We start from the raw sequence: 18,112 nt of genomic DNA, 5'->3' as shown, positions 1-18,112 counted from the left end.
CAAATTGACCACCTACCAAACAGGAGAAATACACATACAGATGAATGATCAGAACTAATTTAAGGCCCAATACCCTTGAAAGTTCAAACAAGTAAGACAAACCAAAGCCAAGCAAAGTTCTAAAATTTAATCTAGAACAATTTACATTTGGAAGTTGTTATAAATAAATCTATAAGTTTAATAATGAAATAAATAACATACAGCTAAGAACTAATTAGCAGCCCTGAAGCAAATGAAACATTGGAACATATAACATTTAGAACTTTTTGAGCAACAAGAATGCAACGTTACCCATTTTGAGGCTCCACAAAGTAGACTGAAAGGCCTTCTACCTTCCCAAACCAAACTTTTATTTCAGTCCCACCCCAATGATAGCTCCGACTAAATTGAAACTCCTTTACCTATTCCACAAGACATATATGACTTCAGTGAACCAAGAGAACTTTCATCATAAATCTGTGGATTTTTTTTCTTTTTTTCTTTTTTTTTTTTGGGGGGGTGGTGGGGGGGAGGGGAAATAGATATAGAAAAAGCTATAATATAGGAACAGTAAATGTAGGGAGATGCTAATACATGTGGAATCAAAATCATACGTTTAGAAAAACAGAAGTTCTGACATTTAAAAGAAAATAAGATACCAGATAATCCTACCGTACATCCGTTAGACAACCAAATCATGTAGACTATTACAATTTTAATGATAAGAGAAAAGCACAAATCACTCCAAGAAACTAGAGGAATAGATGTGAGAAATATGATAAATCTAAAACACTGGAAAAAAAAAAAATGCAAACTTCAACCACCAAAGGAAAACTATTAAAAAAATAATACGAATACCAAATCCAATAGTCTCAACTAAAATACACAATTTACCCCCACAGTGAAAAATAGACTACGCAAGACTACTGGCCTGCTTGTCTGTTTCATAAAAAATAAAGACAGGACATTACAGGTATCAAAAAAATAGAGATTGACGTTCTATGAAATTTCAAGGCAGACTAAAGCAAAAGATTTGAAAGCTTACATTGCTAAGGTTCAAGCAGTCATACTTCGGAAGAATTATGTCTACATTATGGCCTAAATCTTGAACAGCACGAGAAAGGCTTGTGACAACATCTCCAAGGCCTCCCACCTGAAACAATGTTTGACATGAGATAAAATAAATTGTACAAAAAGATAAAAGTAGACTCCTTAAACAAAAAATTTGCAAAGGCTTATAGCTTAATGTTTATACAGCAATTTGGAATGCTCCTTCAAAATATGCCAATCCATTTTATAAAAGCACTAAGTAGTTCATTGCAGATGTTTTTTTTCTTGAAGAAGACAGGAAAAATTCATTAAGAGAAGGGAAGCCCCCAGAATATTGGACGAAAAAAAGATCAACTAAGAAAAAGATAAATCAAAATAATAAATGTGTCACAGAAAATTATCTACATACAGTTACTCTTGATACATCAGATCCTGCCAGTTCTCCAGGCCCAGATGGATTCCGTGGGCCTTTTTTAGGAAAAGTTGGAGCGCGGTGGAGAGGGATTTCTCCCAAATGGTTTTAACAATTGTTTCATCACTTTGATTCCAAAGGTGGACGGTGCGGTTACTTGGATAAATATGGACCCATCTGTATGGAAATTTGTGTGTGTTACAATTCCAGAATCCTGTAATCAAACCAAGGAAAGGAGAAGAGAAGAAGAAAAGAAGAAGAGAAGAGAGGTGCGAGGCGAGAGACAAAACAGTCCCAAAAGTGGGGACTAACCTGCGGCTCAGACCAGAAGTCTGCTGCAGGTCAACCCCTTTAATATATATCTAAGCTTCAATAATTAGGTGGGGACATGAATACCCCTGTACCCTGCGCTCATCATAAATAATACATAGGAGAACCCGATAGGACCAAAATACCTCTAAAACTCCAATAACTCAACACTCCCCCTCAAGCTGGAGCATATATCTCACCCATGCTCAGCTTGGTACAACCACTGGGAAAACTGGGAGCAAATAGAGACATAGTAAACATGTCTGCCAACTAATCTAAGGAAGGAACAAAAGGTGTCTCAACTAATTTCTTTAGAACAGCATCATGCTGGAGCATATACCTCAAGCTAGAGCATATACTTCACCCATGCTCAACTTGGTACAACCACTGGGAAAACTAGGAGCAAATAGAGACATAGTAAACATGTCTACCAACTGATCTAAGGAAGGAACAAAAGGTGTCTCAACTAATTTCTTCAGAACAGCATCATGAACAAAGTGACAGTCCACTTCAATATGTTTGGTCCTCTCGTGGAAGACAGGGTTACTAGCTAAACATATGCTTGGTTTTCACAATACATCTTCATACGTTTAGTTATGGGAAAACTCAACTCCAAAAGCAACGACCATAACCACATCAACTCAACGGTGGTGAGAGTCATAGCTCTGAATTCTGCTTCAGCACTAGACTGGACAATGGTAGTTTGCTTCTTACTTTGCCATGTAACCAGATTACCTCCAACAAAGGTACAATAACATGTAGTTGACCTACGGTCACTAGCAAAGCCAGCCCAATCAACATCGGAGAAGGCAACCAGCTCCATATGCCGATTAGGGTAATAGATCAGCCCTTTACCAAGAGCACCCTCTAAATGCCGAAGAACATGAATAGCCGCATCACAATGTGCTTTCTGAGGAGACTGCATAAACTGACTAAGGACTCCAACAACATAAGAAATGTCAGGTCGTGTGACTGTGAGATATATCAACTTGCCAACGAAACTCCTGACCGATGCACATCCTGGAGAAGTTCACCATCACTAGCACCAAACATTTGGTGGGACCCCAAAGGGATATCTACAGGCCTGGATGCAAGCATACCAGTATCAGATAGAAGATCTAACACATACTTTCTTTGAGATAAATAGATCCCTCCTTGAATCTAACTACTTCAATCCCAAGAAAATAGTGAAGTTGACCTAAGTTTTGGTCTGAAAATGTTGTTTTAAATAGTTCTTAACTTCAGAAATCCCTGCCTCACGGCCCTCACTATTACCAGTGAGGATAATATTATCCACATAAACTACTAAGACAACCAATTTATTACCTCTACGACGAACGAAGACAAAGTGATCAGAATAGTATCAAGAAAAACCACAATTTACCACAGTAGCACTAAATTTTTCAAACCATGCCCGAGGGGACTGTTTAAGTCCATAAATAGCCTTGTGTAAGACACACTCGACCACTATTCTCCCCCTGATCAACATAACCAAGAGGTTGCTCCAAATACTCCTCTTGCAAATCGCCATATAAAAATGCATTCTTGATGTCCAACTGAAACAATGGTCAATCATAGTTAACAACAAGAAAAATAATGAGGCGAATAGAGTTCAACCTTAGCAACAGGAGAGAATGTCTCAAAATAATCAACCCCCTTGGCAACGACGAGCTTTCAACCGCTTAACAGAGCCATCAGAATGATATTTAATAGTGTAAACCTAACAACACTTTACCAAGTCCTTACCAGGAGGTAAATCTACTAGGCTCCAGGTGGAACGGTTCAAGAGAGCATCTATTTCTACATCCATGCCAGTTTTCCATCCAGGGACACGCAGAGCATCAGCATCAGTTTTTTTAACAGTATGAGTAGAAAGGGACAAGGCAAGCCTATGGATAGTCGATGGAAGATGAGACGAGGAAACAATTTATTAATTAGATACACAGTCATAGATTTTTGAGTGCATATGTGTGTACCTTTACGATGAGCAATTGGTAAGTCATCAAGGACAGGAGGGGCAAGAGGTTCACTATAAGAGGACGACAGTGGAGAGAGCAAATCATCTTGACTAGTGGTATTGACACTGGGCTGTCCGAGCTTCTTCTAGCACTGACGCTGGCACTAAGGACATCAAGAAAGGGAATGAGAGTAGGAATAGGAGGTGGAGCTATGGAAGTCCACTCAGTCCCGACCTGGGATGCCTAGGAAGAAAAAAATGGTGTGCCTTAAAAAATAGACACATCAACATTAACAAAGTTTCGGTGAGCAATTGGGTCATAGCACTTATACCCTTTATGAGTATGGGAATAACAAAAAAAAAAAAGCATTTGGTGGACCTAAGAGATAACTTTTCGGACGTAGAATACAAGTTATGAACAAAACAGACACAACCAAAAACTTGTGGAGCAATCGAAAAACTTGGCAAGTTAGGAAAAACAATGGAAAACGTAGACCGACAGGAAAGAACCAAGGATGGCATACGATTAATTAAATGACAGGCAGTTTAAACCCCATCACACCAGAAATTTTTCGGAACATGCATATGTAACATAATTGCCCATGCTACCTCAAGGAGATGCCGATTTTTGCACTCAGTCACACCATTTTGCTGAGGGATATAAGAGCAGCTAGTTTGGTGTATCATCCCACGAGCAGCACAAAATTCTGAAATCTCATTTTGGACATACTCTAAAGCATTATCAGAACGAAAAATCTTAATTAAAATGCCAAATTAAGTTTTGATTTTATTATAAGAACTCTGAAACACAGATAAAATATCAGATTGATCCTTTAAGAGATACAGCCATGTAAGACAAGAGTGGTCACCCACAAAAGTCACAAAATTTTGAAATCCATATCCATTGCTGGCTCTACAAGGGCCCCAAACATCTGAATGTACTAACAAAAATAAAGACGGACTATGAGCCACAAAGCAAGATGGAAAAGACATACGGTGATGCTTTCCCAACTCACAGGGTTTGCACTAACTTTAGCACAGACTTAAAACTAGGAAATAAATTTTTTAACCTAGACAAGGACAAATGACTTAAACAACAATGCCATTGGAACGTAGTCACATCCCTAACGGCTGTAGTAGTAGCAGAAGGAGTACCACAGTAGAGATAATATAAACCATCTTTTTCATGCCCTCCACCAATTGTCTTCCTCATGTAAAGATCCTGAAAAACACAGTATGAAGGAAAGAAAGTTACTGAGCAATTTAATGACCTATTTCACTGACTCACTGAGAGGAGACTTAATGGAAATTAGGGAACATGTAACACAGAAGATAGGTTAATTTAAGATGTAGGTGAGTAAGTACCATGACCTAAAATAGGTGTTAAATCACCATTTGCAAGAATAACAGATGTAGAGGTGGTACTAGGAGAAAATGACTTAAAGAAGGATGACTTACTAGTCACATGAGCAAAGGCCCCTGAATCAATAATCTAGGGGGTAGAAATAGTGGTAAGGAGGGTGATGTATCTGCAAGAGCCAAGGTAGCAGTGGATGTATAGGCACCATTGGATGAATTAGAGAATGCCTCAAGAGTCAGCAAACGCCTTAGTAATTGATTGATATCATCATGTAGACTGGTAGAAGAATCTCCTGAAGAAGTCCTTGATTTAGTATCATCAATAGGCACCATGTCAGTACCATCATCTGACACCATATGATTGGCTAACTTGGTTGCCCACTCTGGCTTGCCATGCTTTGCCCAACAAGTCTCTACAGTATGGTTGGACTTACCACAATAAGAGCACTGGCGAGAAGAATGATCAAATTGCTGTCCGGGATTAGATTGTTATCCGCTAGAACCGCAACCAGTAGACATACGACCTCCCCCACGACCTCGGCCTCGTCCACGGTTAGCAAGGAAGGATAAGTTGTCTTTGGTGGACTGATCAATTTTGTAGAAGATATGATACGTTGAAGTCTTGAGTAAGTATCATTCAGTGCAGGGACAGTTTTCCCAGCAAGTAAGTGACCCTTCACTGCCTTTAAGTCATTATTCAAGCCAGCAAGGAATTTGGAAACAAAGAATTCATTATGCTGAGCTTTTAGCTTGTCAATATCTGTAGTCAAGGGCTGGAAAACGTTGAGTTCTCTAACCATTCCCTTGAAAGCAGTGTAGTATTCTGGTAAAAACTTGTCAAATTGGCGAAATTGGAACAGCTTCTCATAGATACGAGTCATATTCTTCTCCTGAGAATATGTTTCCTTCAAATCATCCCATACACCTTTCGCAGTAGTGTGGAACATGACATTGGCAGCGCCATCTAGCTCTAGACTATTCCATAACGATATCAAAATTAATGCATTTTCCTTCATCCATTCATTACATCCCTTATCAAATGAAGGAGGAGGATCAAAGGTAGTACATTAAGTTTATCTTTGGCCATAAGATAAACCTTCACAGACTGAGCCCAAAGTAGGTAATTCGACCTTCCTTTGAGCTTGATAGAGATAATCTAGATCTTCAAATTATCTGAAGATGTAGTAGCAACAGCAGGGGTAGTAGTTTTGGTATCAACCATGAGGAACCAAAAATTAAAAAAGATAAGGTTGTAGATGTAGAGGCAAATAACAAATCACCTATATGCAGATCTATATAGCACTATAGAATGGATGATTCTAGTATAAAACAATATTATCAAGACCTTCCATAGTCATCACCAAATCAATCACCAAAACCACAAGGACAAAAATCGATGAAGTAGGAAAAAGCCTGCAAAAAATCGATTTCCCAAGGTCTTCAATCTTCAGTTCAGCAGCATCATATTGTGATCCAAATAAAAAACCAGTACTCCATTAATGAGAAACGGAGTGATTTAATCCATAGAACATGTAGCAGTAGGTGGCTGCACACCAAAGAGGTTCAGCGGAAGAGAGGAATTTATGAAACCTAGGTTTGATCACAGAGGCTCTGGTACCATGTTACAATTCTAGAATCCTATAATCAAACCAAGGAAAGAAGGAGAAGAGAAGAAGAGAGAAGAGAGGTGAGAGGAGAGAGTCACAAAATAGTCCCAAAAGTGGGGAACTAATCTGCGGCTCATACCAGAATAGTTTGCCACAGGTCAGCCCCTTTAATATATATAAGCTTCAACAATTAGGCAGGGACAGGAATACCCATGTACCCTGAGCTGATCATAACTAATACAAAGGAGAACCCGATAGGAGCAAAATACCCCTAAAACTCCTAAAACTCAACATTGTGTAAAGCCATCACAAAAATTATGGCCACTAGATTGAGTAATATGCTTCCTTGGTTAGTCTCAGAAGAATAGGGAGCTTTTCAAAAGGGAAAATTCATCTCATCCAACACTAGTGTGGCTTCGGAGTTGGCCAATATGATGTTCAATTCTTCCCGTGGTGGGGATATTGGGTTGAAATTGGATGTGAAAAAAGCATATGACTCGTTGTCTTGGAAATTCCTATTTTCGGTATTAAGGAAGTTTGGCTTTGGAAATAAATGGATAGTGTTAGAATAAGGATTAGTGTGCCACAGGGGCACATTGGGGTTTCCCCCCCCCCTCCACTGACCCTAATTAGTGTGGGGCAGCTGGATGGGGGTATAATTGTAAATGCCTTATTTTTTCTGTTTTGTACTCCTATCATGACGCTATCATGATAGTCATGACTTTATCATGATTTTATATTATAAATAGGGGACTTGTGTGATCAGTCAAAGATACACAAGCATTCTACAATTCTTTCTGTTAACATGGTATAAAGCCTAATTTTTTATCTAGGTTTTTAGTTTCTTAACAGACCTTCACCTTCCCTCAGAATTGGCTGAATTTTTTAGGAGATTGAACAAACTTGTGGCCCCATCTGCCAAGTCTTTGTATCAAATCACCCATCTTCTTTGATAATTAGGGTTTTCTCCCAAAACCCTAATTTTATTATCTCAACAATTCTTCATCAAGCCTGATTATTTGGAGAACCTCACTACCCTTACTAGGCAATTCAATCCAAGTATAGACACTTTCTGACTGTTGATTTTGAAGATCTAGTATTTCTCTCTCATTGTCGATTTTATACTAGTTTAATCATATGTCTGAAGTAACTACTGTGACCTCTGGGTCTGATGGATAAAGTCACAATGACTACATGCCGTTTGGGACTAGCTCTGTGAAATTGGATGGAACTCATTATCTCGTCTGGTCCAGATCTACAAATCTTACCATTGCTGGCAGAGGTCTCACTGGACATATTACAGGGAAATTGAAGAAACCCTTTGATAAGGGTACCCCTCGGGATAAATGGGTCACTAATGACTCCCTAGTAATGTCTTACTTGATTGGTTCTATTCATCAATCTATTTCTCGAGGATTTTTGCTATTAGATAATGATTCTCAAATTTGGGCTACTGCCAAGGAAACTTATGGGCAACTAGGGACTGATGCTCAGGTATTTGAACTTCGCAAGAAGGTTCGTACCACTACCCAGCAAGAACTCTCTGTGTCCAAATATTATGTAGAACTTCGAGTTCTATGGTATGAACTGGACCATTATGCAGATTATCATCCCAAAAAAGTTGAAGACAGTACTGCTTACACCAAACATGTGGACAAAAATAAGGTGTATGATCTCTCAGCGGGCTCAAATGTCGAGTATGATCAGATTCGTGTTCAGATACTTAGCAAATCTCCCTTCCCTACTCTAGAATAGTCCTTTTCTATAGTTTATACGGAGGGATGTCGTTGTATCTCGATGCTACATACTCCTACTACTGAAAAATCAGCTCTACAGACTAGATCCACTATTACCTCTGAAGAAGCAAATCAAACTAATGATTTTACCAAGGATATTGTTAAATGTGAACACTGCCACAAACCATACCATACCAAGGCCAACTGTTGGAAGCTCCATAGAAAACCTGCTGATTTTGAAGCAAAGCATGCTTGGGGTTGATCCCAAACTAAAGCCCATCAGACTGAGACTGTGGACATACCCCCTGCAACTAATATTGGACTCTCCCAAGAGGAACTCCAGACTTTCAAACGTATGCTTAAGGCTTCTAATTCTTCAACTCCTGCTAATTCAGTCCCTTCAGGTTCCAATTTTGCTCACTTGGGTATTTTATTTGGTGGTCATTGTGCATCAGTCATCTCCACTCCCTGGATCATTGACTCCGGTGCCATTGATCACATGACCGGTTCCTCCAGTTTATTTCACTAGTATTCACCCACCTCAGGCAGAAATAAAGTTAGGATAGCAGACGGCACCCTATCATCTGTCTCCGGAAAGGGTTCTATGTGTTCTCCTTCTATACCTCTATCTTCAATTTTACATATCCCTAATTTTACTACTAATTTGATATCCATTAGTAGTCTTATTAAGGCCCTAAACTGTAAAGTAACATTTTTGCCTTCCCATTGCATTTTTCAGGATCTGAAGACGGGGAAGACGATTGAATGTGGCAAGGTGTAGGGTGGTCTTTATTTGCTTGATGATGGTTGTCTCCCTACTATTGCAGCATCAACAACACCTCATCAGCTACACTTTGCTTCTTTTGAATTGACTCAATGGCATTGTCGTTTAGAACACCCACCAACTGGGACCTTATCTCTTTTATTTCAGCATTTACTTAAATCATATACTAGGGATGAACTCTTTTGTGAGGCCTATACTCTAGCTAAACAGACTCGTTCCAATTATTTACCTTTAAATAAAAGAAATTTTTCTATTTTTCATTTGGTTCACTCTGATGCATGGGGCCCATCTTGTCAGACATCTATTTCTGGGAAAGGTAGTTTGTGTCCTTTATTAAGTGTCACTCTAGAAAAATACTTGGACTTACGTGATGCAGCACAAAAGTAAAGTGTTCGGTTGTTTTCAATGGCTCCATAAAATGATTCAGACTCAGTTCAATGCAACTCTGAAAATTCTGTGTACTGATAATGGAAAAGAGTACATGGAGGGTTGAAATAACCTAGAGGGGGTGAATAGGTTACTCTAGTGGAAATATAATTCTTTTCGATGTATAGGTCCAAATGTGATTGTAAATAAAAATGCGGAATGAAAATCAAACTGGCACAATCACACAACACCGAGAATTATAGCGGTTCAACTCAATCCGAGTCTAGTCCACTCTCTACAAGAATCCTCTTGTAAGGTATTCCACTAGTTCTCCCTTTCAGTACGGTAGGTAAGGAAGAAAACCTTTACAATCTTTTTCACAGATAAGAGTATCATTACAAATCCCCTTTACAGGTAGAGAGACACCTTCCTCTTTTTAGGATAAGAGAATCCTTACGACCATAAGTACAGTCTAGAATTATAAAAAAGTAAAAGTAAAGAGTAGTGGAATAAGAGGAATACCTCAAGTGTAGTGCAAATGATAAAGACTAGAATGATGCACCTTATGTAAAGTCATCTCTATGGCTTTGACTTGCACAGGAGAGAGTGGAGGACTTGATTGAGACTTAAGCTCTTGTTGGGATTCAAAGAATCGAACAGCTCGAGTAGGATAGAATAATCTTAATGACTCTTGAATGCTCACAATAGTGCTCTTAATGCTCTTGCTTAATTTATGTTAATCAAGAGCAATTAGGGTATTTATAGGTGAGCTTAGTGAAGCATTTTAGGTAAGAAATCAAGATCTAACGGTCGTATTCTGGGACCACCGGTCGACCGCCATCGGTAGCCGATCTACCGAAAAGAGTCATTAGGGTAAAAAACTAGCCATTGGAGCTCTTCCACAGAGGCACCGATCGATCGGGACTTTCTGTCGGTCAACCGGCTATGGTCTCGGACAGTTCCGGTTGACCGGTGCTTCCAGCCGGTCAACCGCCAACATAACAGGCTCTGTTTTGACAGAACCCTGCCATACTGACCAGTCATCAGTGTTTTGACCATAACTTTTCAGTCCGACCTTGGATTAACCAGAAACCAGTTGAATTGGAATCGTGACTCGATTTCCTACAACTTTTACTAAGCGTCCATTTCCTGATACCAACTCTAAGGTTGCCCAAAATTCCTTTGAGTCAGGTTAATCTATTTTCACAGAATTTTACTAGAACATATTGTACTATACCACCTAAGGTCATTCTAGTATGATGCATGAGGTGCGTGCATATACAATGTGTGTACAAAACACAAAATGTACTATCTATCCTATGGTCTTCATCTTTGGTCTTGAGGTCTTCATCTTCGGTCTTAAGGTCTTCATCTTCATTCTTGAGGTCTTCACCTCGATATTCCATTTCTTTAAGCTTCAAGGTCATGTCTTCATGAGTTCTTCCTTGATATCTTGATTCGACCCTTCTAGGTGTTTCTTCAAGCTAATCACACTTTATCAAATCAAGTTAAAGACGCACGTTTGATTGTTAACACCAAAACACATTAAGGAGTGTGGCCATGTTCCCAACAAGGGTCAGTTTCAAAAATACCTAGCTGATAATGGGATTCTTCATCAGACAAGCTGTGTTGACACTCCACTCAAAATGGGGTGGTTGAACGCAAGAATAGGTACTTATTGGATATTGCTCGAGCCATGATGTTTGCTAGACACGTTCCATCTCAGTATTGGAGATGTCCTCACAGTAGCCTACCTAATCAATCATATGCCAACTCATGTCCTCAACTCTCGAACTCCTGTTGAGGTTCTTCAAGGGATTACATCCTTCCTAGTTCCTCCAAATACTTTTGGGTGTATCTGCTATGCTAGGGATCATCATTCACAAGGAAAATTGAAACCTCGAAATACGAAGTATATCTTTCTGGGTTACTCTCCTACACAAAAAGGATACAAGTGCTACCATCCTCCTACCAGATGTACAATAGTAATAATGGATATTGTGTTTCATGAATCTGTTGGTTACTACTCGTCACTTCTTCAAGGGGAGCCTAGAGTTACTAGCGAAGAAGAGATGACTCTGAATCTGCTTGTTCCACCAGTATACCCATCATCATCACCTCAGGATCCTCATGCTCCACAAGATAGTGAAGGGGTAGAACCTATTGTTCCAACTCAAGGGGAGATGACTCATATTGTTCCAACACAGGGGGAGATGACTTCAGTTCAAAGAACCATTGGTGAATTCCAAAGACAAATTGATGACTCCACTCTTCAAGTTTATAGTAGGGGACACACCAGAAATAAGCAACTTCAGACCATCGCTACTATTACAACACCTTTACACATCCCTTTGTCAGCCCTAAATCCATAACCGACCGAGCCTCATACTTCAGGTATAATCTCTCCTTTTGATCAGCCTATTTCCCTCAGAAAATGCACAAGGACCTGTACTCAACACCCTATATCCCATTTTTCATATGATTCCCTTTCTCCCTCCTATCGTGCCTTTGTGTCTTCTCTTTCATCTACTTGTGTCCCTAAGAATCGGCAGGAAGCTCTTGTAGAGAAAAAGTGAAAGGCTGCAATGGAGGAAGAAAGGGATGCCTTAAAAAGGAATGGCATATGGTGACTCTTCCACCTAGGAAGAGACCTGTTGGCTGCAAGTGGGTGTTTGTGGTAAAACAGAAGATCGATGGTGTTGACAGATACAAGGCAAGACTTGTGGCTAAAGGGTTCACTCAGACTTATGGAATCGACTACCAGGAGACATTTGCACCAGTTGCCAACTTGACCTCTATGCAAGTGTTACTCTCATGTGCTATAAACCTAGGATGAGAACTCCAACAACTTGATGTAAAGAATGTTTTTCTCCATGGAGATCTCGATGAGGAAGTCTATATGGAAATTCCACCAGGTTTCTCTAGCACAAGAACTCAAGGCAAGGTTTATAAGTTAAAACGTGTTATCTATGTTTTGAAGCAGTCACCTAGAGCGTGGTTTGGAAGATTCACAAGGCTATGACATTTGTGGGTTATAAACAGAGTAATGCTAACCACACAATGTTCATAAAGAGGTCTGATGAAAATGTTACTATACTCATTGTCTATGTGGATGACATCATGATAATAGGAAATGATAGCAGTAAGATTGATCATCTCAAGGATTTTCTGGGCAAAGAATTTAAGATAAAGGATATTGAAAAGTTAAGGTACTCTCTTGGAATTGAAGTTGCCAGGTCCTCAAAAGCCATCTTTCTCTCTCAAAGGAAGTACATCATTGATCTGCTGTCCGAGATAGGTATGTTGGGTTGTCATCCTTCTGATATTCCTATGGAAGCTAGTAGCCGGCTCAAGGAAAAGAAGGGTGAACTAGTTGACAAAGGCCGCTACCAACGGTTGGTAGGAAAACCAATATATCTCTCACATACACGACCTGGCATTGTTATGGCTGTAAGTTTGGTCAATCAGTTTATGCATGATCCCTATTCCTCTCATATGGACACTGTTATGTGTATCTTATGATACTTGAAGTCAGCTCCAGGAAAAGGGATCCTCTAATCTCCTCATGATCACCTCCGAGTTGAAGCTTATATAAATGCTGATTGGGCTGGCTCACCTGACAGAAAATCTATCTCTGGTTATTATACCTTTGCAGGAGGGAATCTTGTCACTTGGTGCAGCAAAAAAGCAGAATGTGGTTGGCTAGATCTAGTGATGAAGCAGAATTTCGTGCCATGGCACAAGGGATTTGTGAGTTACTATGGTTGCGTACACTTTTGGATGATGTTGGTGTACATGTTCGTCTTCCTATGATGCTTTACTGTGATAACAAGGTTGCTATCAATATTTCTTATAATCCAATATAGCATGACCGAACCAAACACGTGAAGATTGATAGGCACTTCATCAAAGAGAAGTTGGATGATGGTTTAATTTATGTTCCTTTTGTTAATTCTGGTGATCAACTAGCTGATGTTTTCACTAAAGGACTGGTTGGAAAGTTGTTCCATCCTAGTTTAGTCAAGTTGGGCATGTGTGATATATATGCACAAACTTGAGGGGGGAGTGTTAGAATAAGGATTAGTGCGCCACAGGGGCACAATGGGGTTTTCCCCCCTACACCGACCCTAATTAGTGTGGGCTGGCTAGATGGGAGTATAATTGTAAATGCTTTATTTTTTCTGTTTTGTATTCCTATCATGACTCTATCATGATAGTCATGACTTTATCATGATTTTATATTATAAACTCTATCATGATAGTCATGATTCTATCATGATTTTATATTATGAATAGGGGACTTGTGTGATCAGTTAAAGACACACAAGCATTCTTTTTTTTTCTTTTTTTTTTGAAAAATTCCCCTAGTGAGAAGGGAATGGATTTCTCAGGAATTGGGGGTGTTGAGCTGCAATTTCCCATCAAAATATTTGGGTGTTAAAATTTACAAAGGAAGGGTGAGGCATGATCCTTTGTTGCCTTTGATGGATAAAATTAAGGGGCGCCTATTACGCTGGAAGGGAAAATTGCTATCCATGCGGGAAGGGTGGATTTGGTGCACTCGGTGATTGCCAGTATTCCCCTTCATAACTATGCAATTTATGGTAACCCTCCTCGTTGGTGATGATCCTTATGGAAAGATTGATGAGGAACTTTATCTGGACGCAGGATGTGGATTCAACTAAGAAGATTTCTATCAAATGGGATACAGTCTATAAACCTAACTATGAAAGTAGGTTGGGAACCAGAAGAACTTGGGATGTTAATGAGGCCATTCGCAGTAAGATAGATTAGCAGGAGAACCATGAGAAATTTGCGATGGGGTTTTTCTTCAGAGCTAGATTTTTCACTAAATCAAGCGAGTTGAGAAGATCTTATGACTCCTCTTCTGTCTGGTCTGGAATAAAAAAAAATGTGGAATTTTGTTGTTTCCAAGGAGAGGTGGACTTTTGGTGATAGGAAGTGTATTCGTTTCTAGAAGGATAGATGGGTGGATGGATGGTGATGTAATACTGAAATTGAGAAAGCTCAAAACAGTACCAGGGTAGGATCTTTTCTCAGAGAATAGGGAATTCTAGATATGGAGAATAGGATATTGCTAAAACTTGTTGAAAGATGAAAAAGATGGAACAATAAACAATAATATAACACCCGGGCTTCACACCGCAAGGTGGATCGACTGGATCAAACACCAACCTACCTTGATCAAACACAAGGGATTTCTTGATCAAACACAAGAGATTCTTGATCAAACACAAGAAGAGAGTTGCATAAGCAAACTTTGATTTCAAATTCTGAGTTGTCTTTGAATGCTTACAATTGATCCCTATTTATAGGACCAACTCAACAAAACATTACATACCCAACTTCCAACTAACATTAGTAGAAAGTCTTCACTTATTAAAGTTGGGGTAGGAAAGTCTTCACCTTCCAACTACTAAAGTTGGAAAAGTCTTCACCTACCAACTACCAAAAGTAGAAAAATCCTCACCTCTTAAAGTTACAATGGAAAAGTCATCCCCCAACTACCAAAGGTGGAAAAGTCTTCATCCCCCACCTACCAAAGGTGGAAAAATCTTCATCCCCCACCTACCAAAGGTGGAAAAGTCTTCACTCACCAACTACCAAAGGTGGAAAAATCATCACCTCTTAAAGTTGGTATAGGAAAGTCTTCACCCCACCATTACTTACAAAAGTGAGTTGATTCCCCTCCCCTTTTCTAGAAAAGTAAAAAGGTAAAAGTAAAAGTAAAAGTACATTCTAAACACTTATTGACCCCATGACTGGTTCAACTAATGAACCAAACCACTACTAGACCAAAACATGTAAACCATAGTAACTAATCCCGTATGCATACCTATTACCATGGTTTAGACTCATTAAACTATTAAAGTGGCCTATTACACTAAAAAAACCTTGGACTAAAGGCCCAACATGCATACAACCCAACCATAGGCTTATTCCTAAGAAAACAAGTCCATTTTGGTGATAAATCTGCATCAACTCTCCCCAGCTTGAAAAAATTCGTCCTCGAATTTTGTAGTGATGAGGGGGAAACCACATGTGAGTAGCAGCTTTGACCATTCCCAAACAAAACTCGAGTGATGTAGGAACATTGGGGATAAAGTCTTCAACGTGTGGAGTTCTCTCTTCAAAGAACCATGGTGGCATAATGAACTCTACATGATCATCCTCTGAATCAATATAGGTTGTGAATGTTGAATTTATAGAGTCCTCAACATTGGTAATCTCCTTGGCAAAGACTTGAGGCATAAGCTCCAACTTTTCAAGAACAATGTCTTCAATGTCGATTTCTTCCACATGAGTCTTAGTGATGGGATCATCATTGTCTAACCCCTCTTTGACAGTAGAAATTGCTGGAATTTCTTCCACACTAACCTCAACTTCTGACCTTGGTTCGCTGATGGGAGGTGTCTTCTCATGTTGCTCCTTTGCATATTGTTGCACAAGAATGGCCATGTGGTCTGTTAATTCTTTCATGCTCTTGTCACCAGTGGGTGGTTTTTGGAAATCTAAAGAAGACTTTAAAGGGGACTCGGGTGGAGGGAAGTACATTCTTCGTTCATGTTTAGATAGGCACATGCCCGCCAACTCGTACTTCATTTCTTCCCAAGTAATGGGAGATCTACCATGATCTTTTAGATCCCTTTCTTTGGTTCTCCACCACTCGCGGGCTGACCCAACTAGCTTAGTATGCGCTAGGTTCATCTTGTGCGACTCAGATAATTCAAACCGGTCAAAGTAGTTATCTAAAGTAACCAACCAATCAAAAAATACCTGGGAATCATGCTTGTCGCTGAACTCCTTTAATTCAAGCTTGACCTTCTGTGATTCATCAGCACGTCGACGGGGTGCTTCAAGATCACCATTGAAATAAGATCTTATATGCTCCTCGAAGGTAGGTGGTGCTGTAGGGGTTCTTTGTTGTGCCCTTTCAGCACTTCTCCTATGTTGACGATGCACAGCAGATTGTAGTTGATACCTGTCCTCCCTTTCGAATGGTACATTGCTACCTTGTATTGGAGTAGTACTTTGATTCTCAAGTGATTGCAACCTCGCACTTATGATCTTCTGTCCAGTAGAGAGCTGTTGAAGCATCTCAATGACTTTTGCCATTGGATCAGGTGGAGGCGGCGGCCACTGTGACTCATTCTCTGCCATGCTCTGATACCAATTGATGTAATACTGAAATTGAGGAAGCTCAAAACAGTACCAGGGTAGGATCTTTTCTCAGAGAATAGGGAATTCTAGATATGGAGAATAGAATATTGCTAAAACTTGTTGAAAGATGAAAAAGATGGAACAATAAACAATAATATAACACCCGGGCTTCACACCGCAAGGTGGATCGACTGGATCAAACACCAACCTACCTTGATCAAACACAAGGGATTTCTTGAGCAAACACAAGAGATTCTTACTCAAACACAAGAAGAGAATTGCATAAGCAAACTTTGTTTTAAATTCTGAGTTGTCCTTGAATGCTTACAATTGATCCCTATTTATAGGACCAACTCAACAAAACATTACATACCCAACTTCCAACTAACAATAGTAGAAAGTCTTCACTTATTAAAGTTGGGGTAAGAAAGTATTCACCTTCCAACTACTAAAGTGGAAAAATCCTCACCTCTTAAAGTTACAATGGAAAAGTCATCCCCCAACTACCAAAGGTGGAAAAGTCTTCACCCATCATCACTTACAAAAGTGAATTGATCCCCCCATTTAGAAAAGTAAAAAGTAAAAGTAAAAGTAACTTCTAACCACTTAAATTGAACCGATATTGGACCAACATGGACCATGGTTCAATTGGAACTAAACTAAGACATAAAACATGAAAAAACTAAGTATGAAATTAATAAGCATCAACAAGGTAAGGCCACATGCTAGTTACTCTTGTTGGCCTTCTTCCTACGGATGTAGGTCTTCAGATCTGCATCAGCTCCTCCCGACTTGAAAACATTCGTCTCCGACGAATGGGTGAAAGACACGTAACGCTCATATAAGTCAGGATCGAGTCGCTTGAAGTCATCAGCATGAATCCAAGTGCAATCAGTCCGTGGTCGTCCCTTCCATTTGACAAGAAAAGTGTGATAACCGGTGCCATGACGAGTGGTTTTGTAAGTATCATCCAAAACCTCTTCAATAACATCTTCAAGAGGTGGTGTAAGTTGGGGCAGCCTTAGCATTTGTTCCAGGTCACCATCATCTGAATGATGTCCCACATAAAGATGTAGGTCAGCTACATTGAAGACATCGCTTATGGTCATTTCCTCAGGTAATTTGAGCACATAAGCATTTGGTCCTATACGTTTCAGCACCTTATAAGGACCCATCTTCTTTGGATGGAGCTTTGTGTTAACACCAGGTTGGAACCTCTCAGGATTTATGCGAACCATAACCATGTCTCCTGGTTTAAACTCCATATAACGACGATGACGATCAGCTGTAGTCTTGTAGACATCATTACTTAAGGCAATACGTCGTCGCACGTTTGCATGCACCTCTGTGATGTGGCGCAAGAATTCATCA

The 18,112-nt window shown here is 39.7% G+C and overlaps 1 protein-coding gene across 1 annotated transcript in view; it reads right to left on the bottom strand.

Annotated features, from left to right (window-relative positions):
• LOC122059957 (starch synthase 3, chloroplastic/amyloplastic-like) overlaps positions 1 to 18,112 on the bottom strand; it is a 49,731-nt gene that overhangs the window by 19,906 nt on the left and 11,713 nt on the right. Inside the window, exons 7-8 of the mRNA XM_042623055.1 lie at positions 1,025 to 1,132; positions 292 to 401 (exon numbers count right to left, since the gene is read on the bottom strand). Of these exons, the coding sequence (XP_042478989.1) occupies positions 292 to 401; positions 1,025 to 1,132 (218 nt within the window). The remainder of the gene's footprint in view (positions 1 to 291; positions 402 to 1,024; positions 1,133 to 18,112) is intronic.

Source organism: Macadamia integrifolia, chromosome 13, assembly GCF_013358625.1.
Source record: "Macadamia integrifolia cultivar HAES 741 chromosome 13, SCU_Mint_v3, whole genome shotgun sequence".
Taxonomy (NCBI): domain Eukaryota; kingdom Viridiplantae; phylum Streptophyta; class Magnoliopsida; order Proteales; family Proteaceae; genus Macadamia; species Macadamia integrifolia.
The sequence above is the reverse complement of the archived record's forward strand: the minus strand, read 5'-3'. Positions and strand labels throughout refer to the sequence as shown.